Raw genomic sequence first — 23,580 nt, forward strand, 5'->3', positions numbered from 1 at the left:
AAGATTGCAAATACTTGAAGAGTAAAAATTCTCTGGGTCCTCTCTTAAATTGTGACAAAGTATTACAAAACAGTTTGAAATGCTGATGTACTTTTTTGGACTTTTTCTAAATATACCTTTGAGCGTTTAATTGCAGAAGTTCATCAGTTTATAGAGCTGTGCTGTATGATGAACCCAAGTCGATGAAGCAAGAAACTGTCCAAATACTTTACTTACAGACACTAATCCCTTTCCACCCCTGGTCAGCCCCTCTCTCAGTCCGCTGGGCTGTTTGTTCATAGTCTCTCGTCTCTTCTGCTGATATTCTTCATCCATGGTTATAGCAGCAACACCCTTTGCCATCGCACCTGTGATTCTGGAGGCAGCGCCTGCTAAACCACCTACAGAACAAATGAGTAAGGTATACTCTTTAAAACATCGGCTATTTTGTATCTTTAAAAATGTATCTGAAAGGATACTTTATTCAATTTTCTATTAAATTTAGGCTGGCATAAAATAGAAACAGCTTCTAAATGATAAAGTTACTTACCAACAGCTCCTCCCACCAGAGCCTTCATCCCGAGAGCCATTCCTTCAACAAACTCTTCAGGTCCCTGAATGGCTCCCTGAAACCCAAGGGACAAATTTAAAGCGAATACATCATTCATTACATTAATATAATGTCTACTTAATGTCTACTATGTCTACTATAATGTCTATTAGTTCTCAGAGAGAACTAAAATGTAATTTTTTTTATGCTGCCAAAGTGATACATTACTCTTGCTGCTTGTATATAGCGGTACATAAATACAAACTCGCATTATAGTCCTACCTGGTAGGGCTCATAGAAGAAAGCCTCCACCCCTTCAGACAGCCCTCTGATGAGTCCAAATGGATTTCCAAGCACATCCAGGCCCAGCACCAGCACATACATCTGTTTAATTGCCTGAAATGTAAAAAAAAACAGATATTACCAACTAGACTTAAAAACGGGCCTAAAAAGGCCACATGATGACATACTTAGCCACTCCTCAATTGCCATTAAATTCATATTTGGTTTTAATAGTGCAAAAATCTCTGTTGCAAATGTCTCATCTATAGCCATTACATGAACTGCACTTCCATTTCTATAGTTTTTGAATAACAACACCAGTTATCATGTATTAATGTGCCACCTGTTTCGAGTAATGTCTGATGACCTCCCATTGCAGCTGCTGAGTGGTACAAAACTGGAAGGTCAGCTCAAAAAAGGCCAGCCTAGAAAAATGAAGAGCCTCATTACTGTCAAATGAATCACGCAAAAACTAGTTAGTATTTAAAGTATGTGATATATTGGGTCTTTGTGTGCATTCATACTTGAAAACTATATCCTGCACATCTGTGAGTGTGGCTCCAATACTCTTCAGCAGAAGATTTAGAGACTGGACAGGAATGAGTTCCGCATCTCTCTTCTCCTTCAGGCCATCTTTTCCCCCTGTGCTTAGAGAGAAACTCAGGTGGAGCTGTAAACACAGGCACGTACGAAGACGGCTTAATGTCACAGAATTTCAATAGAAAAGACGATAACGAACAGAAAAACCCTATCTTGTAAGAACAGATTTTAATTTGCTGAACAAATGTGTTCCTTAGTTGGAATTGTGCGTGAATATGCGCAGTTCAATAACAAGATATGCTGACTGGTCACAATAAATATAAAAATCAGTTACATACCTTGATAGGGGAAATGTGAAAATATTCATAGAGGCTGATTGGAGAAGTGTCTGCAGCAGAAGCACTGTTCAACTCCGTCTTTATATACTCTATGTCCTTCTCAAACAGTTCCACCTAATGTTATCACAAACAAGTACAAAAACACAGGACGACAAATTAGAAACACAAATGTTTGCATGACCTCGTACACAAAGGTTTGACAGAAACGGACAAAAGCAAATGCAAGATTCATTGGAAGTATTTCACCTCCTGCTCTGAGCTTGTGATGCTGGCATTCTCAGGCGAAAACATATCCAGGATTGCATATAGAAAGCCCAAATCAAGCTTCAAATCCATTTCCTGAATCAGCACCTTGAAGTACCTTTAAAAGAAACATATTTCAAATTGTATTTGCAGGTTCAAATTAATATATATATGATATTCTTTTTTTTTTTTTTTTTTTTTAACACCACACTGCCTCAAATACTTACTCAAAGAAGTGAGTATGTAACCCTAAGGCAAATAGCATTTCTCACTTAAGCAAAAATATGAGCTACTATAAGGAAGGAAAGTTGACCAGCTAACTCACAGTGCATCATAATAAAAAATAAATAAATAAATAAAAAACCACAGTGGGACAACATAATAATAGTATTTACTTGATGCGAGAGATATCAGAGTGCCCGGCTGCTCTGGTAACAATGCTAATATCAGTTAGAGGTTTGGGTTCTGCAAAAAAAGATTATGAAAATGTTAAATTACACACGTCATCTCATAGAAGATTATTCTCAATTCTATATATGATGTACAGTATATTTACCAACCTGATTCCATTGTAATTGACTTTGGCAGTTTTACAGGATAAAAAACATAGGGAAAGATGGCCCCAGGCAACTGATTCTGGATCTGTGGGGAGGAGGCAAAAAAAAAAAAAAAAAAAGAATTAATAATGAGTTAATACAAATGAAGAGGCAATAAAACCACTGAAGAAAACTTAACATTACTGAATGCTCATGATAATTTGTGGAGAAAATACAAAAAGGAAAAAAAAAAATCTCAATACAAAAAGAAGGATATTTGTTTAAACCTGTATTCGGTGTACTTGGACACGGTATGACCTCTGCCGTGGTGAGACACTGTACTCTACTTTCACCCCAGGCAGAAAGTGTCTCCTGAGAGGAGCCTCAATTGGTTGTATCATCCGCAAGCAATTTGGAGTAAAAGACACCTAAGAAACAACAGTAAAAAGAAATCATGATCAGACAAGCAACAGCTTAGTACTTTTGACATGAAATACAAATTTTAGTGAGAAAACAAAAGAGGGCAGAAAAGTTGAAATTCTCCAACCTTCAAGTTATTTTCCAGTTCATAGTCGGCTTCGTCCATAGGACCTGATTCAATGTACTCTTGAAATGTTTTCTCCAGCATCTCTGTTTCATTAGCCAGCAGAGGTTTCCACCTATTCTTCTTCTTTGGTTTGAATTCCCACACAACATCCGAACTATGCAAAGTAAATAAGAGGTTACAGTTGGTACATATCGGCAAATCAAAGTGTTAACTAAAATATGAAATATTACTTAACTAAACCACATAGTTGTGGCATGAATAATATGCTATTCACTTTAGATCTTGGTTGGATTTTAAACTATTATTATGTAGTCCTTGTTTTTGTCTGCCTACCTTGTGATCCCAATGAAGGAGATTTCCTGGCTGGTGCTGTTGTTGACCAGAGACACACCCACATTTTGTAGCGAAAGGATGATTTCCTGTTCGGCCAACTGCACCTTCTCACTCTCGCATAACAGCTTAAAGATGGCATGGTCCTCTGTAAACAGCACAACACGCTGGAGGCCTTTGGATCACCAAGAGAAAGAAAATGGAGAAAATTCATCCATTTCAAAATCTTATGATTCCTGGAGAGTTCCATAACTTGCAGTCATTTGTTTCAAGGTTTTGTGAATATTCCAACATCAATTATCCAGCTAATATTGTAAGTTGTTGATTATCAGTAAATAAAAATGTTCAAGTTCTTGCGAGACTATAAATGTCAAACTTAACGCTAACACAGCATCAGACTAAAATGAATACAACAGTTGTTCTGTTGCAGGATGAAATACTCAAACCATTTATGTGCTGTATGTAAGGTACATCAAAACTGTACTCTGACATGAATTGAAAAACTTATGTGTAACATTTGAAACTATAGAAGTATCATCAGCAAAATGAAGTAAAAGTTGCAAATGAGACCATTTTAATGTACTTTATTGAAGTGGAGCTAATATCTGGATTTTTTGCCAAATTAACAAGTGTTTGCTCTATGTAATTTAAGTGCTTTATAATTTTCAACAGCATGTTACTTTTCAATTCAAAGACAGAAGATTGAATGACCCACAATGTAAGTAAAGCTCAAATTAAGGTTGTGAAGAGGACAAATATTTCCATTTGAAATAGAGATAAAATAATATCAAATCCAATCAGTCATTTCATTTTAACATTTTAAGTGTCTTTTACTGTACCTTCATAAAAGGAGATCACAAATAGTTTCCCCTCATTGTTAATATTTTCACGCAGGTCCTACAAATACAAGAAGAAAAAAAACACGTCTTTAAATAAACATAGGGGCTATTGAGTTATGCAAATAATGTTCACATTTCAAACACAAGGCGTTTCCTCAGATCACAGCTTTTAAAAGGGAGGATTCAGCTTTGAGTGCTTTGCTCACAATACATCCATAGTGTAAATGTAATGAATCCGTGACCATATGGGGTTCCAAAGGGTGTAGTGGTTATATTTCTAGCATTTGTAGAAATTAATTTGTGAGACCCTGAGAAGAAGATTCAAGACTGTTTAATCAGCTGTCCCAGATGCTGTCCTGTTTCTTTATCTGCACAAATTCAGAAATAAAAGCAAGCTTCCTATTTCCTTTCACTGAATAACTGACAAATAGTTGTTTCCTCACCATCATTAAACCAACTGACAATCTTGAGCCACATTGCAAAGCTAAGAAAAAACAGCATCTTTAGGAAAAACTATTGTTTCAAAAGAACCATTTTCACATCAGATGTATGCCCTCCCATATTGCTAAGCAAAAAAAAAATTGCAAACACACTTTTAAAATGAAAAAAAATTTGTATACATTAAATAAAGAAGTATGTATGTTGTAGGTGAAAGTTATGCTTATGTCTGTAAGGCAACACCACTTTCTGCTCAAAAAAAATGTTTAAGTTTAGGTTGTAATAAAAGTACTGACAGGACATTGTAATGAGCAAAACAACAGATTCAACTACCTCTTCACTCTTCAGTTTCCCGCTGTAGTTTCCACACTTCCAGCAAAGCTCCCTCGACCCTGTGGGCTCAGCCCAGGTGTAGTGTACAGCTTTCCCAGCCTCCAGCTCCTCCGGCTCCGTCTGCTTCTGGGAGCTACTGAAATATGAGTCACATGCAGTATCAATCAGTAAACATGAAAGGATGTGTAAAATCCAAGGGGAAAAAAAAGCAAGAAAGCAGTAACACTGAATATAACTGAGCCCCGCCACCATGAATAAACTGCAATGGAAACCATCTGATCCAAAGCGCCTGTCGGACAGAGTTCACAAAAAAAGAGAAACGTTGACAACCACATTACCCCTATAGCACTCCTTCACCTAGAGAGAAAGAGGTTCAACATGCAGCATCACTGAGACCCTTCTAAAGCCTTCCAACAAGACAAAACCAACACAGATATCACACAAAGGAGGGTACGAAGTAAGACAGCCATTATCAATGGAACAAGATGGAAGGTGATAGAACAGACAACACTAGTCAGCATGGCAGCGGCAGGAGAGGTGGCTCCACTGGCAGAATCTTATCCAGAAAGCAGCATTCTAATACTAATACTCCTACAGGAAAAGATTACTTAAGATAACAGGAGACTGAGGAGGTTGAGAAGTTTATCCAGGTTCTGTTCTAAACTCCAATCATCAAGTGACCATTATAATTATCTCACACACACACACACACATGCATGCAAACACAAGTGCACGCATGTGCACGCACACACAAGTGCACGCATGTGCACGCACACACATGTTTTGATTAGTATAATGATTATTTGAGTTTAGAAAGGGAGCAGGATATCTATATATATGTATGTGCAAAGAGTTTGCAAGAAATAACTGAATTATTTTGAAAATATAAAGATAAGGACCAAATTACACAAAAGGAGACCAGTCTAAGAACTAAATCTGCATCTTGTACTTATCATTACCACCACCCTCACTCCGGATCTGATCACTATCTGCACTTGCGTCCCCTGCGACAATGTGGCCATTGATTCTTAATCAATGCCCAAACACTCCATTCATTTTTTTTAAACTGGGATGTGATTTTCAGATAAAATTTTATGGAAACCAAAAATTGCAATTGTCATTTTTTTTTTCGCAATTTCTGTGTTCAAATAATCTGATGCCTGGATACAGCAGGAAAAAAACAAAATGTTTTAATGATTTCAGAGTGCAGAGCATGTCAGAAGAGTTTCCCTGTTCATATTTTCTACCTGTCCTCCTCCCCTGAGAAGGAGAGGTCAAGCAGGTCATCAGGTACCCACGGCGTTTCTGTCTCTGCACTGCATTAGCCAAAACATACAGGTACAAATCATAATAAGCAATAAAATACCATGAGTTCCGACAAATAATCCCACTGAGCAAAAACTTATTCAGCAATAAAATGTGACCAAAACAGGTTATTTAGAAAGAGAGCTTGCATTCCAATAAAAGCCTTGAAAAATAAAAATGTAAAATGTCAACATTGAAACTAAATTAAAACATCTTCAAAGAACTACTTTTTAAATGCACCACCACAAAGTAGTAACACTTAAATACAGTAGCAGAACTGTAACTGTAACTGTAAAAACAAACAAATAATAATCACTTATAGTGTTTAAATACACTTCATTAGTTACAGGTTTGATATACAAGAATTTCAAAACATGAAATTTATACTTGGGTTTTAAATTCTTTTCTCATCTACTTCCTGTCACTTTTCTCTTCAGCATCATCATTTTAGTGTTCATGCAATAAAGAATTCTTTAAGGCAGTAAAAAAAATTTTACTATTCCTTTTGTCTATTGGTCATGGAAAATGGGGAAGTGATTGACCAGCCAACATTTGTGGAGAAACATACCTTTGACCAGGACAATATGTAGTTGAACAGGAGATCCTATCAAAAGCATTGCAACCCTTTGCAAGGCAAATGATAAGACCTCCAGTTTCTTTGTTAATGACGGTAACAAAAATAATCCCACTTTCTTTCTTTTTTCCTTCACATTCTGTTAAGACATTCTACTGAGTTAGATTTAGTGCAATAAATATTGCAATAGTAATGAATGGATTTATTCTGTCAGTGACCATTTGTCTCACCTCTGAAAGAACTGCAGAGTTTGGTCTTTGGTATGGTTGATGATGAGGAAGGGAGCAGCCCCATCGTGGTACTCAGAGAACCGGATTGTGGCCGAGTGCTCGGAAAGGTTCACGTCCACAATTATCCCACCCACCTACAGAAAGACATCGATAGCAGTATATGTAGTAAATTCACATGTAGGCTTTAAAATGCCTTAAACTGTACAAACAAAACTATTTGTCAGTGTACTTACAGAATTATCCAAATGCAGCAATAAGCAGTTCTCTGGTCGTGTGAAGTCAATAATCCGAGGTGGTGATAGACAACCTTCTACTTTGATTTTAAGCCGTTTCGTGTCATTTTCAGGCCAGAAAGGAATTGCTGACTGATAGACAGAAATAATTTCAAGAGACAGTCAGTAACTAACTAGGACAAGCTACTCTGCCAATCAGTAGGATCACAGAAGCCTGTGAGTAAAGTTCTTGCAGAATTTGACAGATTCTTGTCCACATCAATGAGTGCTTGATTATGAGAACAGAATATATTTGACTGAAAACTTAATAGTACACAAGTTCCGATAAGCTGTTTAAATGCTCAGACACACAAGGCCACATCAAACATTTGCTCATCAAGTGGGTGAACTGCACTGTTATAGCACGAAACTTAATGTATGGCATAATTACAATTTGTAGGATTTACAATCATAGACAGACAATAGGAAAAAGTCTTGCGCTTGACGGACCTGTTCTGCCTTTGCCTCAGTCCAGTTCTCTTGCCCCTCCTCACATACAAAGACACTGTGCTTGGTTCTGTTGACCAGCATGTAAAATGGCATGAAAGTAACAATGCGGGTAAGGCTGAAACTGCTCGGATCAATTTTCACTCCAACCTGATGACAGAAACACATATATTAAAAACAAAGTAAATTTTGCTTCACTGACAGCCAAAAGACCATTCAAAACCCCTTTCCGTACTAAAGACTTTTGAAATGCTTGGTATTAAACTGAATAAGATTGTGCCTGGACGTCATCTCACCAGGTAATCTTTGTATCTGCCTTTACATTTTACATCTCCGTAGCTTCCGACTGTATCCAGAGAAAACTCATCTGAATGTTCACTGTCTGAGATCATAAGACGGACCTGCAGGATGAAATAATGAAAATCATATACATATGTCATGACAACAAACTTCTCAGTAGTGTAGATTACAACCCACAAGAATGTGCTTCTGTGAATTTGTGATACTGTGATCTTAAAATGATTTGAAAGGGGGGACTCATTTTAAATAATCATTTAAGATAACTGTATTTTGAATGTGGATTGGAAACGCATACCTTATTGTTTTTCAGGAAGTAACGGGGCTTGAAGGAGAAGAGCAGGGGCATGTCATAGTCCAGGGGATGCTTGCGATGGATATCATCAGCCTTGTACTGCAGCAATCTGCCTGTCTTGTTCACCATCCAATAAGGGGAGTGAATGGCAACCACCATCTGTCCCGGATCATATGTAACATGCACTGCTATGTCCAACTCAGCCCTGATCGCCTCCAACCCTTCATGCGCTTCCTCTTCATCTCGGAGAGACTGAAATGCGATCAAGGTGATTTCTTCCTGGTCATTACGGAGGCTGTTGAACACGATTAAGAAAGATTGGACATGAAGTTAGAACTAACCAAGACTGACTAAGTCTAAAGACGATATTGGGATAATGTCAAATACTGTCACCACACCTGTATTCTGCAGACCAATCCTGAGCCAAGTACTCAAGCAAGAGCAGATCAAGACTTGATTGGTCAATGACTGCAGTGTGAAGTTGGGCTGAGTGTCCTGGATTCAGAATAGTCTCCGGCGCAGAAACTCCACTGTTCTGTGTACCAGGAGGCAGAAGGGATATTTTGAGAAGAGTGAATGTGAAGTATCACAAACCATTAAAGCATTTTGAAAAAAAACAGAGGCTTGTCATCTGTTTGTTGGAAAACAGGATGTCACACCAAACATGGCCTCTTAAAAACATTGTATTTCAACAGAATCTTAACATCAACCAGAAATAGTAACTGTTGTTACGTACCTAGTTACGTACCTAGAGAAACAACAAGTTGATATGTATCTCTGGCATTATATTAAACATGTGTAAATATTAGCAAAGAGATATAAAAACCTACTTTACACACTGGATTGAACAGTTTGCTGCACACACTGCTTAGAGCACCATAGTAGGCAAATCCATCAATACTCTTTAATACACAATGATAGCTATTTTTTTCATCCAGTATACCATACCTTTAGTTTGTAGGCAATGGGATAAGGCAGAAGGTTTCGCAGAAGGACGGAGGGCCACAGGTGCAGCACAAAGGGCACATCAAAGTTCTCCCCTGCCCCACCTGTATGCTTGAACGTTACAGCGTCCTTTAATGGCACAATGTTGACTGTCATTACGCCACCCTGCTCTCCACGGTAACGGCAGGTCTGTTGAAGGCGTGTACCAGCTTGCTGGTTACTGACATCTTCATAACTAAATCCCTCTGAACAGTCAAATCTTGTGTCAAATGTGTTTTCGTCTCTGTCTGTAACAGGCTGAAGGCTCAGCTCAGACCTGAGAAGACAGGAGAGAGAGATATGGTGGGAGGGGGGTCAACAGTCCTCTTTATTCAAATTAGAACTTGCACAAATCCAAGTCCTAAACTAATTTTTCACAGAACTGATATTTGATCCATGTACAAAGTATATGACATAAGGATGATACTGACATTTGGGCTTACATTTGAATTTGAAAATATTTGGCTGCTTAAATGTCAGTCTGGATAATTATGATACTCAGGACAGATTCTCTACTTTGAACAGACTTGATGAGTCCATGTTGACTACCTGCATAAGCAACCAAGGTGAGACTACAGAGAAATGACTAATATACCACTTTTTAAATTGTTCTTTTCAAAAATTAGGGCCAATACAAATAAGAGAAAGAGAGCAAAAGAGAATAATTCAGAGGATATTTGTATTCATGTTCTGTTACCTGTATGAGTCCAGAGGTACACAATATTCCTCAGTGGGAAGAGCAGTTCCCAAGAATGTTGAACCCTCAAACACTTTGAATGGGATTGAAAAATGATTGATAATCTGAAAAAAAGGCAAAAGAAAATCGAAAAAGTTATTTTTTTAGTTGATCTTTAATATTTACGCTAACAAAATTGTGATCATCATTACATTATTTAGTAACCTCAGCAAAATGATACTATCATGCGTTCTGTGTAGCCTGTTATTATCTTAACAAGGAAAATAAGACTGAAAAAAACATAAACATGCACAAACATGGATATTTAATACGTAATATTACATATGTAATATTGACATACCTGGAAAGGAGACCGGATCTTGATGTACTTGCTACCCTCCACGGAGTAAATCTGACAGACCAGGAACCGAGTGACACCAGAGTCTCTGTGCATTACGCTGTACATTCCTCTCCCTACCTTGATCAGGGGGATTACAGAGGCTGAGGTATGGCCTGCTGGACCTTGAGAGGGCAGGGAAAACAAGAGTAAAATTTAGTGGCCATTAAATGGCCATAGTACGTATGCACAAACTGAGCCCACATGGCTGATTCAAAAGTCTACGATTCAAGTTGAATTTATTGAATTTGTTAGAGGTGTAGGTTGAACTGACAGAAGTAATGTTACATTTTGCTAACTTTGCAATGGAACAAGGCAACAGTTTTTGCGGCAGGATATGCAGTTGTAAGTTACTGTAGTAATGAATTCAAAACTTACTAGGCTGTATGTAATAGTCCTTTCCACTCAAGGAGGTCATGGCTGAGAACTGGTCGGAATCTGTTGAGGTTGAGTAGTCCATCCCAAGAGTTTGTCCATCTTGCAGCTCCACTGTGCAGTCAGTGCTCTCCAAGTCAATGGGGCAAAACATTTCACTGTGGCGGACATACACTGGGAGGCCCAGACGATTTTTCACCAGAAAGGGAGCTTCATCTTTCTGAAAGCATTCGGCTGTCTGTTTGGCAGCTTCAGCAAATGCCTGCAGAGGCGATCACCATGATTCTTATCAATTGATCACATCCATCCATCGTTCTATGGTTTCCTGGTAAAATGATTCTCACCGTGCCCAGATTACTCAGCATAGCCAGTCCACACTTTGTGAGAGTGATGTTGAGCTGGTCCTTGCTGCTAAAGATGATAACAGTCTTGTAATCAGGAACATTGTAGTCCACTTCATCTGAAGGTCCTGTGTGTTTAACTGGCTTCTTCTTCATCTAGATAAAAGATGGCAAAAGTTAGAAACACTGTGCGTGTGTGTGTGTGTGTGTGTGTGTGTGTGTGTGTATGTGTGTGTGTGTGTGTGTTTGCTCATGGACATGTTTGTGAAGAAGTACCTTTAGCTCCAGTCTCCAGGGTCTGAAACTGTCTTTCATCTCATCCTCCAAAGGCTCTAGCAGTGGCTCCCAAACTCCCATCATTTCATTATAATAGTGAACCTGAATGCAAAACACATAACAGATGAGCAACCGAGACGTGTCGTAAAATTGATAAAGTAGCTGCAGATTAAATGCTAAAAGTTTTTGACATTTTATAATTAACCAAATGATGTCGATGCAATACTTAAAGAGTACTACTTGATTTCACATGGATTAAAGTTGCGAATTAGGGCACAGGCCAAGTAAAGACTTTCGTACAGCCTATGTCAATGTAAGAGCAATGATTAAATTGATTTACTTCCCTCACTTTATACTTTTAATTATACTTTCCAGACTATTCTAATCAATCCCTTTCTGTAGTAAATTGCTGTCCTGTGAATACTTCAGAGGTTATGATATTAAGCTTTTCTGGAAATATTTGTATACAGAGGGTAGATTCAATTGTGGGAAACATTTGTTTTAAAGGGTCCCATTGATGTGGAAAGCCAGCCAGCAAGCCACAATCTCTATGAATCTCAAAGAAATGAAAAGTTCAACGCTCTGACACTTGTGGGCTATTCAAAATATATTAATCAACAGAGTAGTTGTACAATGGTCTTATGTTACACTTGTATGTGTTACCTCTAAATTAAGCCCGCTGTGTAAGTTAATGAGTGTAGACCAGTTTGAGACAGCGCCATGGAAGGAGGACTTTGCTAGCAGCATTGGGACTGTGCGGTGTCCTACACCAGCCTCCAGAGTCAGACAGATTGAGTTGATGGACACCTGCATGGATGAATAGGCCATTCAGTAATTCTGCTATATTACACAAAGTTGTTTTTTTTTTTTTAAATCAAAACAGCATAAAAATAAAGCTACCATAGAGGTTAATAGTTGCATGATGCAAATATGTCTACTGTTAAATACCTGTAATGACTCTCCTTGAGGGATCAGTGGGGCTAATGATTCTGTGTCTTCATCCCTCTCTTCATCGAGACACCAGAGTTTGAGTTCCTTCCAGCCTCGTTTCTCCCACAGGTCTACAGGAACGGGACTTTCCAGCTCCTCTGGAGTTTCAGCAGTGGGAGTGAGGGCCGACTGAATAGTGATGACAGTATTGATGATGATTGGAGATACCTGTAGAGAGTCAGTGGACAGAGAAATGTGTCATGTTAGAAAGAACATTTGAGAATTTAAAATACTAGTGATATTTAAAACAACATGTTCGTATCAGAGAATAACTATTTGAAAGGGACCGTCAAAGGGTTCCATGATAACTGCCACTGTAAAAGGCTATAAAACAAACTTTTTTGTCTCTAACAATTAAAAGGGTTAAAACAATTATAGGACTGATTTGTTTACCATGCAATTACATCAATATTTTGTCATCGTTCCTGTTGTTACTTTGTAAGTTTTATCCATGTCAGACAAGAAATATTACAATTATAACACCTCTTGGAAATGTGTTACTTACTTTAATGTAATTGCTGTGTATTAATCATGACAGCACATACCTTCAGTGTTAGGGAATTGATGGAGACCTCCATAACTTGTGGGCTGTTTGAAGCCTGAGTACTCTGGAAGAACACCTGACATGGCTGAAGCACTGTGGTCACATTGTTTCTCCTCTTCTCTCTCAAGAAGGGACATGCCACCACCTATTACAATATAAGATAATATTCAGTGTCGCTGTTATGTAAATATCATTGTTTGATACTTCAATCAGCACGTAACAGTTACAAATGCATCCTGCTGGTGAATGCAGAATGTATCTACTAAATTTTGAAGCCACATTATTGTGTTCTTTGGCAAATGAATACTTTACCATTCTCTCAAGCCATCAAGGATGTCATTGAATAAAGACCAAGAATATTTTGCCAAACTTTATTTTAAATTGTAGCTGACCTTTTAAAAATACACTTTTAAAATTTCCAGCCCCCTTGGCTAAGAAAACATAATCTGCTTATCCTTGACTCAAGGTGAACATATCCAAATTTGAAATAATTCCCTGAAAGCATGACTGAGGTATGACATACTGAAAAAGGGAACAGATGGAGAAAATGAAAACAACGACAGAGATTGCCTCCAGCAAGAGCTACATATTTAAAGTGCTGTATATTGATGAAAATGCGAACCTTGAGATCTCTGACAACAGCTGTCATCTGCGATTCCTCTGGATTATTTTTTATCACAAGTTCACATTGAGTAGTCATTACCAGGGCCGGGGCATCGGCACGTGTCAGATCAGCCACAAATACAATCTCTGGGTTTTTCACCACAACATTTATCTCTGTTTTGGACACAACAGCTGGAGCAGCAGCTAAGGATGGAAAAGCATTCGAGGAAAATACAGAGTGAGACAACAGGGAACACATTGTGCTGTAAATAATATTATGCTTAACAGTTACTTAACAGCATCTTGAAAATGAATAAACATAAAGTTTCAAATTAAGCTTTTTATTGGGCCCTTTCACAAAGTTGTATGAAAGCAAGTGTTGCCAGTATAAGAACAAATGTTTTGCTAAATGAACAATCCCCTCAGACCATACTGTCAAAAAACTATATTCAAACAAATTGTTTTTCCACTGACCAGATTCTTTAGACGAGACGGAGGAGTTAATGTTCTTTTTATCTCCAGATCCAGTAGTGGTCTTTGGACTCTGAGCAAAGCCCTCCTGCATGGCCTTGAGAAAGACATTTGCTACTGTGAGCAGGAACTCCATGCTGGCACACAGGTAAACATCCTGCACCACTGTGTCCAAAGTGGTGCCATCCCGACCCTGACGGTAGTTTATCTCCACCATCATGTTCTGTTCTGAACCAGGGCGCATCGCCATCATCCTGAAAGTGCAATGCTTCAGTTCAGGGCATTCAATAGATTAAGGACTAAAAAGAAAAACAGTGTGTGAAGAATGAGTAGATTTACATTTTATATGGGTTACCAAAATTACAGAGAAACATTTTTACTTGGCAAGTATGTGGCATTTGTCTGCCACCATGCAAAGTCATCATACCCTCACTATTATTATTAACTTGAAATTATATACATTAAAATCATACAATTACACAAGTATTCTGTTTCTTGTATTTTTTCATCTTGGAAATTCAGTTGCATTTGTTACCTTGGGGTGACCATTTTAATTTTGGGTCTTTTGTCATCTAAAAGACAGGCAGCGAGTCGAACCGAGGCTTTCATGGAGCTGTCAGAGAACATGTGGACAGCTGTTGAAACTGTGCCCAGGGTGAATTCGGCCAGCTTAAGCTGCTCATCGTGCGACTCCAGCAGCTGTATCTGAAGAACATTGTGAAAGCATCATGAAACAGCCATTGCAATTAAGTTTTCTGAAACTGAAATTGGGTTCTCTTCTTCCTTGCTCCACACCTGTACTTCTGACAACATTGGCCTTATCCTATGTATTAATGTCACGCCTGTATGTGTGTTTCCATTTGATTGTGTAAATTCTGTGTAGGGATATATAAGTCCATTACCTCATTCCCATTTTGGCTGTACAGGACTAGTGTCATGGAGTCAAACTTGAAATCTAACTTGAGAGTGCTTTTCAATTTTCTGTCTTTGTGGGTTTCAACAACAGCTGCTGTCACCACCGTGTTACCTTGAGTGAAGACATCAAAGAAAACGGTTATTAGTTTTTGGTTGCAATGGTCAAGAAAAATATCATTTTACAAAAAATTTTTGGACTTAATGTTGCAAGGTTGTGCAAAGTCCTAAATATAACCAACTGAAAGCTACATTCAAAATCTCAAGAGCTAAAAACTCTGCAGCTTACTAGTGGCTGGTCCAGTGTTCCCAGAGTCCTGAGATTCTTTGTTGGAAACACAGTCGTAGGAGGGGTCAGTGGTAGGTGCTGGGGCTGGACCAGGGACAGCATCAGATTTTTCTGACAGGTTTTCACTCAGAGTCCTCAAGACAACTGTCATGTCATCCTGGCTGAGGATCAGCTGATGAGCAAAAATAAGATATTAGGACTCTCAGCACTTCTTGAAAAAGACATCTGAAGCTAAGTTCCAAATTGTACTGAAATACCAAAGTCTCATAGCAATGCATGATGGAATGCAATTCGTCATCCAAAAAGTTTATCTCAGGAAGTATACAAAAATAGTGAAGTAAAAAGCTATTTGAAATCAGTGCTACTTACACATATTGGCTTAAGATGGGCAGTGATCTCTATGTCAGGAATGCTGTGATACCAGTTGGATGAAAGATTTCTCTGGATTTCCAAGTCCAGGCTGACTGGCTTCAACAGCTGGGTTTCTCCCTGAAACCCGTCATTTATGGCTGTGGTTCTGGAAGAGCCAACATCACAAGTGTCATCAGTCATTTTTCACTGACTTAAGATATTTAAATATTAAAAACAAAATCACATTTTCCATTTAAACAAAAACTGTGCTCTATTCTGACCTGTACATTTTGAGGTCAGTCAGCCTCACAGTCATTATGTCCACAACAGGGGGGATCTTTTCCTCATTTTGAAATGGTTGCTTAGCGAAATGGTTCTTAACTGATAGAAAACCAAGGTCAGCCACGATGACATTTTTGGATGTGGACGATTGGGGGAGAAAGATGACAGGTGCATTAAAGTGGACATTCAGAGCAATCCGGGTGCTCCGCTCAGCCAGCTCCTTCACTCCTGACGCTGCTTTTTCTGCAGCTTGAACTGTCACCTCAGCAAGAGCCTCTTTAGCCTCCTGGAAGTTATTTATAAATGCCTGGAAGGGGCAAAGAAAGACAGCAATAATTAGCAAGAGACATCTCAGCTGCATGTGGTCATAAATTACACAGTGTAAAAACAAACACCATCAATTCCTCAGGCATTTCAAAAGCTGTAATATTTGGAATATTGATGATGGGATCCAATGTCATTCTGCAATTCAATACTTAAAATGCCTTGCCAACTTTTTCGGAATGCTGATTTTTGACTTTGCCTTGACAGAAACCAAACCTCATTGATCAAAATCACATCAAATATTAGCAATGTACTTATCAGCAAATACAGATGAGTGATAAACAAAATCTCAATTTTGGATTTTAAAATGGATAAACTCAATCGTAAAATAACAGTAATCTAAGATCATTTTTGTATCATGACAGAGACAGATTATCCTTACCAGCATTGATGAGAAAAACTTATTGAGAAAGATGACTTGGATGCATCCCACAGTTAGAGTGACTGTAGTGTCGACATTAGACATGTCCAGATAGGCATCTCCTTCCGTTGCATTGGTGTAATTTATCATTTTGAAGGCAAAAACCTCTCTATCTGCTATAGATACAGCCTACAAAATAAATGATAGAAAGAAAAGGAGAAACGGCATTATCTGATATAAACTATTTAACACATCTTTTTGACATAAAAAGCTAACTTTAAACAATGTGGGCCATTCTGATGGCTGTATTTTCCCAAAATAGGGAAGCTATTTCAGCAGCCACTTTTACTTTACAAGGTCTCTTAATGCTTATTAATTGTACCTTCTTGTAAAAAGCATCTTCGTCACAGTCTAGGATTACAATATTCTTCAGGTTGGCCAGGACTTTCATCTCCTTCTTCCTCATCAGAACTTCAGAAAACAGGCCTGTACAGTGGAGAGAATTATTCACAATCATTCAGGTTCCCTTGAATCACAAACAGAGGAAAAAAAAACTGTAAAACATTGAATTACACAGAAGTAAATAGTGACAGTGACGAGTGGCAGTGACCACTTCATCTGACCAGTGAAGATGAAGATGTCTTGCAGCTAAAATGACTTCTATACCTTCAATTCGGATCTCAGATATCCTGGCATTCTGCCCTCGGATGAATGCCTTCAGACAGCGAAGATCAGCTACAATATGAAGGTTCACCACATCTGCGGACTTCGTAGTCCTAGATCCTGTGGGGAAACGTTCAAGACAGAGGACGCAGGATGAAGAAAATAATTCATTTGAACATAAAGAAGTATACAAATAATGTATTCAGGATTCTAAGTAAATTCTGTAGTGGGACACCAAAAGAGAACAGTTAATGTCATACGTTTTTTCTTGGCTCTAACCGCTTCCTCTTTCTTCTCCCCTTCTTTATCCCCCTCAGCGTCGTCTTCCTCAGGGATTGTGGGGAGCTCTTCTGGCCCTCCCTCCTTCTTAGTGGATGGAGGGAGGAGGTTGTTGAGGAAGTTCATGGTGTTCAGGAGAGCTTCGGTGTGAAGATGAACATCCAGGGAAGAGAAGGTCACCTGTAGGGAAGGTTTCAATGTAAAAAACATGTAAAGCCAAACACAATGCCAACCCAAAGCATACATTCCATTTTGATTTAGTCTATAAGTTTTTGTTTTTTTTGCAGAATTTTTATGACCTTCCAGCTATGAAAACACAAAGCAGAGGACAAAATAAAATGCAGCATGACAATGAAGCTTGAATGTTCAATTACACTTTACAAGTGCTTCACCTTGATCAGTTGCTCTGTACTGTTGTGCTGAGTCTTGAACTCAGGACCATTCTTATCAGCCTAAAAAGACATACAAAATCCTCAGACAAAAAGTCATAATATTGTTTGAAAAATACTCTTCCATAATATAAATGGGAGAGGAATAATACAAGTATTAAAAGTACTTTGATATACTCCAGGGTGAGCAGATCAACCTCAGTGTTGTCCAGAGTGGTGAGGAGTTGAACCGGCTTCTCTTCAGAGTCTTTCCATACGAAATGAGAATCAAACGCATTAAAATTCCAACAAGCCTTGTTTGATATTCAGTTCATATAAAAATGTTAATTACCATATTTTCCGATAAGACAAAAATGCCAGCAAGAAAATTGAGTTATCTGAGTTGTTAATTCAACGTAATAGTGATGCAAGTCAATTGAGCCTATACTGACCCATGTATTCAGGACACTTTAGACAGATCTCTTTAAGGTAGGTGTTTGTTGTCATGTCAAAGGTCCGCATTTTCAGCTCAGTGCCCAAAGTCTCTATGTCCAAATGGAGAACTGTGACCTCTTGACCCTCGGACAACCGGGATAACTGAACAGAGAACTAGATAAACAGAAATAACATTGAGGGAAAGATAAATATTCCAATGTTATGGTTAAAAACTAACAATTTAAGTTAAATCGTTAGTTAGTTAAGTTAAATTTAAAAAAATATGTGTCTGAATGAAAAAAGGAAAGAAAAAAGATTGCGGTTAATGGAGGCAGTGTGGATTATTACGATTTAATTTAAAATAACTGGTATGTCGATGTTCATCTCCTAGACTTTGCCTTACCTCACTGATCTCAAATGTCAAGATTAAATCAGTCATGTTCTTCTGAGAATCTTCCTTCAAGAAGCTTCTTCTTTTGTTTAAGTCAGCATAGCGCAGTGGCATGGGCTGGTCCGAGAAGAATTGTTGTTCACCGACGGGAGAGGTTGGAGCATCGTAGAACAAATCTTCCTCTGAACCTAAGGAGCAGTGGAAAAATATTAGTAACACATTTGTGTGTGTGTGTGTGTGTTTTCCGAACAAAGGGAGTTGTTAATGCAGTACTTAGAGGGAAGGTGCATGTATGTTCTCTTCCTGTCTGCTTGCTATCTCTCGCTCTCAGAACTGCTGCTGGCTAGCCCTTGTGGTGAATGAAGAAGCTACTCATGCATCAGTCTTCTCCTGCCAGTACAAAGCCTCTTCATCACCAAAACTCCCTGTGGCACACGATGTAACTGGGGCCTTGCGGAAAGTTCTCTATGGCCAATTACATTTTGGCCGCCACTCTACTGGTGGCCAGAAAACAGTGATACAAAGACCAACTGAAAATCCTGATGAAAAAGTACAGCCTCAAGCCAACCCAGCTGGAGGAGTCCGCCACCAAACGTTTCACCTGGCAGAAGCTCTGCACACATAAGGAGACATGAAGCCAGCAGTATATCTACAACCCCAGCCTGTGGATTCACGTGCTTTGACTGGGGCAGACAGTGCAGATCAAGGATTGGACTCCATAACCACAGCAAGACTCACAAGTAGCAGCGGCAGGATTGTCATCATCGGATATGATGGACCACCAAGATGTGTGTGTATGTGTGTGTGTGTCTGTGTGCGTGTGTCAGTGCGTGCGTGTGCGAGTCTCACCCAGTGAAGTGATGCTGATGGTCTCACATGACTCAAAGATGATAGAAGAGCGCTGGTCGACTAAGTTCAGGGGTCTCCTTGGTGTGAGTTGTGGGGTGAATGACTGCTTTGGCTGTGGAGGAAATTATACCAGTAAACAAAGGTATCAACTCTTTCAGTCTATCAAAATACGATCATGGCTTTCCTTGAAATGCATTGAAAATAAAATCAAAATTATTTTTCAAGCAATGTATTATAAGCTGAGAACAATAATTTATTGTGTATGCATGAACTTATGAAAGCAGTACCATACAATCAGAACAACAAACACAAATTTCTTTCTTGATTTGATTGATCTTGTTTTCCAAAATTGCACCAAAAGATATTTGTTAGTCTTTTGTCAGACCATTTGGTCAGGGAGCATTCTGGAAATCTTACCTTTGAGGAGCCGGTTGAACCGGTGCGTGGAGCAGGTCTGCTCTCAGGCAGTGGGATGCTATCTATCAACTCCAGAACACTCCGAAGTTTGACATCAGAGATATGAAGAGAAAGAAGAGGAAGTTTTCCAGAGATTTTATACCTGTAAATGAAATAGCAATCATGAGAGGACTATTATTATTAAATTTACAAATCTTATATATTGTGTATGTGACATATGGCAATATTGACAAAAAAGTTGACTTTAACATGATTACCAGCTAGTGACTGGAAACTAGAAGACATATGTGGGGAGGCAATTATATTTCACTTAAATAAACAGGACACATAGGTTATCAATGCTGATTTTTACTCGGTGTAGAGTATAGCTTTAATCAGCTCATGAAGAGTCAAGGAGCTTTTTTTAAATAATATTTTAGGTATGGTGCACATTTTCTTTTGTTCCTGCTGTGTATTTTAATTTTCATATATAACTTAGATGAAACTGTAGTAAAAGGGATCTGGCAGCTGGATTGTGAATTGACATTTATGGGGCATTTTAATGATTACTTACTTGTACGTGTTTGAATTAAAGCGGTAATTGCTTCAATTTTGTGAAGAGTTAGTAGGCCCTCTGCGGGGCTATTTTAAATTCAATACAATGGTTTAACACAGATATACTTGCTTCTTTGAGCGATAATCAAGCAACAAAAGGAACATTTTTAAAGTGTGATGCAAACACTGAATAAATGAGGACAAAAGCAGCACATTATCTTTCTTTGGCTAGGAATTATTTCATTTGTGTTCCTCTTGCTATTTACTGGTTGAAATTGAAATGCTACAGACATACTTAGCCATGCGGGAGTCTTTGACAACCATCGCCCTGCTGAATACTACGTTTAAATCCACTGGCTCTAAAATGTGTAATGGTGATTGTCTCTGCCTCCGGGCCATTTTCCAGTTCCCATCTGTCACAGCAAAAATATATGTTTTAATTCAAATATTCCTAACATTCTTCTCAGAGTAAGATACATGTTATCAAATATTATTTCAATTTCAGTTTAATCAATACTTCACTTTCACTTTCTTAATTCAGTATCTGCATTGATTGTTTCCAGAAAATGTAGAAGCTCTTCTATGTGTACCTGGTTTGCTGTAAAGGAACTGCAGACTGGTCAGCTGTACATCAAAGCTGTCATATGCTCTCGACATGATGTCTTCAATGTTACTAGAACATGCTGACAGCTGAGGAAGATTCTTCTTGCTCTGACTGGACATCTGGGAATACAATACAATGATGCTTTTATAAAATAAAATGTTGTTTGTAACTTATGTCTTGTTTTTTTGTCCCAGCAGGAAAACCTAAAAAATAACACCCTTGTAGTGCATTGATACGCAAAAAAATTATAGGTTGGCTTCTGAGCTAAGTCGGTGGATTTACAGTTTCTGACCTTGAAGTGTCCGAGATCTAGAAGCAGGATGTTCTGAGTTGAATCATAGAAACCTGTCTGTGGAATGATGACGTAAGAGGCCATCAAGTCAATCTTCAGGTCAAGAACTTTCTGTGTCTCTATCACATACATTAGACCTGAGAGAAACAAATCAAAAAGAACAGTCACAATCACAGCATGATAAAATACATTTTTTCGTTTGATGACATTAACAGGCTATCACAAAAAAACAGGAAAACAAGACTCAGTTAGACCCAGGGGTCTGTTTGTATGCAAATCAAAAATGTAAGTGACACTTATAACAACTAGGAGGAAAAATCATCAGTGCTTAGCAGGGGCTTGAAATCACTTCAGTATACATAATAAATGAGTATGTATTTGTGCATGAATGTTACTGACCAGTGGCTGTGCGATCTCGAAACTGTTCCAGTTTCATCAGGGTTGCATTCGTGAGATCATCCAGCTGCAGGTCTTCAGGAGGCATGAAGAATGCTGAAATGCTGTTCACTGTTATCTATACGAAGGCACAAAAAGACTGGAATTACATATCTGCTCCTTACTTGTCTTGCGGACATACTGTATATTGGTCATAAAATGAATAACTCACAGCATCATAGATTATTTCTAAAGGTTGTGATTTCACATAAAGACGCTGATTGGCACTTTCATCCATAGGATTGGTCTCAAATAAAATACTAAGCAGTGGTGTCCCTGCTCCTGTAGCTGCCTTCCTTGATGACAAGAGGGTGGGTACGGGACGGTCCCTCGCAAAACCTGTGACCTCGAATAAGCTTAGCTCTGCTGTGAGTCTGAAAAATAACAAAGGAAAAGGTCAGATTACCTAAAGGGGATATTATCAACAGTGGACCATAAATTATATAGCAAGTGGAAATAAAATAGACAAACTTAAGGGCTTGTGCTCCAGGTCTCTGTGTGAGGATGGATTTCAGCTCCCCAACAGTCACCTTGATGATCTCATTTTGGTCCTTATTGTCTTTGAAGGACACGGTCAGCCTTTCCATGTGGAAATTTACCTTCATGTCTTCAAACTACAAAAAAGATTAATCATCAGTTTACAAAACTGTATACACATTTGGATGTTTCGCGGGAGTACAAGGCTGAAAATAGTTTGACTCAGACTCACATCCTTTGGCAGATTGGGATTGGCAGCAGTCTCACTATAGCCAATGGCAGTGTAGAGCTTAGCTTTTTCAGCAGGGGTTAAAAGCTCATCAAAACCTGAAGGACAAACACATCGCCAGAGGTTTGAAATGGCATGCATGTAAGTAAAATCCAAAACATTAGCTATCTCTTGTCCATTATGCATATTATCTTTTACAAGCCTGTTTATATTTTCCATGTTCTACCTCCAGTCTTGACTTCTTTTGTTTCCTTGTCCTCGGTTCCTCCCCAGTTCCACATCCAGCCAAACCAACCCTGAGATTCCTCTTCCTCCATCTTTATCCCTGGACGATAAATACGGAGACCTGCTTTGCTCGCCTAGTGAATAAAACATGACTCAGCATCTCCCACATTTGAAACTGAAACTCAGTACCTTTTTTGAAACGACATTATACTGTTAGCAGCTGAGCTAGGCACAAGTCTGAGTGTCCTAATAGCTTAATAACAACACTTGAGCCACGAAGACAGTGCAAAAATTGAAGATGCCCACTAAATGGAGAAGAGACCATACCTCCACCTCAGCTTGCTGCCGGGCCAGCGTGATATTAAAAATATCCAGTGTCTTCTCAGGCTCCTGAGCACAAATTCAATAAATTGATTAGAGGTTCTAGCAGTATTCACTTTGCTCTTTGCAGGGAGGCATGTATTACAAAAATGCCCCTTTCATCAGATCAAAAAGACAATGCTTTCTGTTCAGAGAACACGCCAGAACCTCACAGCCCCACAGTTCAAATCAAAGTGTGAGAAGAGGTTGTTTCAGTACAACGGAGCAATGATTGGGGTTTCTCAATAAAACTTTACATCCAATTGTCGACGCACCTCAAGCGCCTCCAGTAGTTCTTCGCTGGGTTTTTTGCTCGTAATCTTGGTCTTATAGAGCTCACGATAGCATTTCGCCAATTGCCTGTGCCGACGGATGTGCTCCCATGACCACATGTGGAGACGAGGCTTTACGTCTACCTCCAGGATCCCTGTGATGACATACTTCCACCTAGATCACAAGCCAGAATTATTA

General features: G+C 38.7%; 1 protein-coding gene across 6 annotated transcripts in view; it reads right to left on the reverse strand.

Moving 5' to 3' along the window:
- vps13a (vacuolar protein sorting 13 homolog A) overlaps positions 1 to 23,580 on the reverse strand; it is a 33,135-nt gene that overhangs the window by 5,428 nt on the left and 4,127 nt on the right. For 2 of the 6 annotated variants that reach the window (XM_086173639.1, XM_086173644.1), the window contains exons 13-69: positions 23,385 to 23,556; positions 23,077 to 23,139; positions 22,751 to 22,883; positions 22,528 to 22,622; positions 22,290 to 22,432; positions 21,991 to 22,192; positions 21,783 to 21,897; positions 21,384 to 21,520; positions 21,078 to 21,210; positions 20,783 to 20,900; positions 19,954 to 20,095; positions 19,537 to 19,648; positions 18,700 to 18,875; positions 18,314 to 18,470; positions 18,050 to 18,129; positions 17,886 to 17,945; positions 17,475 to 17,673; positions 17,218 to 17,334; positions 16,934 to 17,037; positions 16,573 to 16,740; positions 15,866 to 16,173; positions 15,603 to 15,750; positions 15,234 to 15,405; positions 14,935 to 15,059; positions 14,568 to 14,737; positions 14,036 to 14,286; positions 13,581 to 13,765; positions 12,960 to 13,103; positions 12,373 to 12,582; positions 12,088 to 12,231; positions 11,425 to 11,526; positions 11,152 to 11,304; positions 10,811 to 11,069; positions 10,397 to 10,557; positions 10,057 to 10,160; positions 9,324 to 9,636; positions 8,774 to 8,910; positions 8,379 to 8,670; positions 8,080 to 8,184; positions 7,787 to 7,933; positions 7,298 to 7,429; positions 7,065 to 7,198; positions 6,203 to 6,271; positions 4,956 to 5,091; positions 4,185 to 4,242; positions 3,349 to 3,520; positions 3,016 to 3,169; positions 2,756 to 2,896; positions 2,493 to 2,574; positions 2,328 to 2,397; positions 1,936 to 2,050; positions 1,690 to 1,803; positions 1,336 to 1,481; positions 1,155 to 1,236; positions 812 to 925; positions 530 to 605; positions 217 to 380 (exon numbers count right to left, since the gene is read on the reverse strand). In XM_086173639.1, the coding sequence (XP_086029765.1) occupies positions 217 to 380; positions 530 to 605; positions 812 to 925; positions 1,155 to 1,236; positions 1,336 to 1,481; positions 1,690 to 1,803; positions 1,936 to 2,050; positions 2,328 to 2,397; positions 2,493 to 2,574; positions 2,756 to 2,896; positions 3,016 to 3,169; positions 3,349 to 3,520; positions 4,185 to 4,242; positions 4,956 to 5,091; positions 6,203 to 6,271; positions 7,065 to 7,198; positions 7,298 to 7,429; positions 7,787 to 7,933; positions 8,080 to 8,184; positions 8,379 to 8,670; positions 8,774 to 8,910; positions 9,324 to 9,636; positions 10,057 to 10,160; positions 10,397 to 10,557; positions 10,811 to 11,069; positions 11,152 to 11,304; positions 11,425 to 11,526; positions 12,088 to 12,231; positions 12,373 to 12,582; positions 12,960 to 13,103; positions 13,581 to 13,765; positions 14,036 to 14,286; positions 14,568 to 14,737; positions 14,935 to 15,059; positions 15,234 to 15,405; positions 15,603 to 15,750; positions 15,866 to 16,173; positions 16,573 to 16,740; positions 16,934 to 17,037; positions 17,218 to 17,334; positions 17,475 to 17,673; positions 17,886 to 17,945; positions 18,050 to 18,129; positions 18,314 to 18,470; positions 18,700 to 18,875; positions 19,537 to 19,648; positions 19,954 to 20,095; positions 20,783 to 20,900; positions 21,078 to 21,210; positions 21,384 to 21,520; positions 21,783 to 21,897; positions 21,991 to 22,192; positions 22,290 to 22,432; positions 22,528 to 22,622; positions 22,751 to 22,883; positions 23,077 to 23,139; positions 23,385 to 23,556 (8,215 nt within the window). The remainder of the gene's footprint in view (positions 1 to 216; positions 381 to 529; positions 606 to 811; positions 926 to 1,154; positions 1,237 to 1,335; positions 1,482 to 1,689; positions 1,804 to 1,935; positions 2,051 to 2,327; positions 2,398 to 2,492; positions 2,575 to 2,755; positions 2,897 to 3,015; positions 3,170 to 3,348; positions 3,521 to 4,184; positions 4,243 to 4,955; positions 5,092 to 6,202; positions 6,272 to 7,064; positions 7,199 to 7,297; positions 7,430 to 7,786; positions 7,934 to 8,079; positions 8,185 to 8,378; positions 8,671 to 8,773; positions 8,911 to 9,323; positions 9,637 to 10,056; positions 10,161 to 10,396; positions 10,558 to 10,810; positions 11,070 to 11,151; positions 11,305 to 11,424; positions 11,527 to 12,087; positions 12,232 to 12,372; positions 12,583 to 12,959; positions 13,104 to 13,580; positions 13,766 to 14,035; positions 14,287 to 14,567; positions 14,738 to 14,934; positions 15,060 to 15,233; positions 15,406 to 15,602; positions 15,751 to 15,865; positions 16,174 to 16,572; positions 16,741 to 16,933; positions 17,038 to 17,217; positions 17,335 to 17,474; positions 17,674 to 17,885; positions 17,946 to 18,049; positions 18,130 to 18,313; positions 18,471 to 18,699; positions 18,876 to 19,536; positions 19,649 to 19,953; positions 20,096 to 20,782; positions 20,901 to 21,077; positions 21,211 to 21,383; positions 21,521 to 21,782; positions 21,898 to 21,990; positions 22,193 to 22,289; positions 22,433 to 22,527; positions 22,623 to 22,750; positions 22,884 to 23,076; positions 23,140 to 23,384; positions 23,557 to 23,580) is intronic. The other 4 variants (XM_086173641.1, XM_086173645.1, XM_086173640.1 and 1 more) reach the window with 3 other exon arrangements.

This window comes from Fistularia commersonii, chromosome 26 (genome assembly GCF_037954325.1).
Source record: "Fistularia commersonii isolate RoL2024-O1a breed Wild chromosome 26, RoL_Fcom_v1.0, whole genome shotgun sequence".
Taxonomy (NCBI): domain Eukaryota; kingdom Metazoa; phylum Chordata; class Actinopteri; order Syngnathiformes; family Fistulariidae; genus Fistularia; species Fistularia commersonii.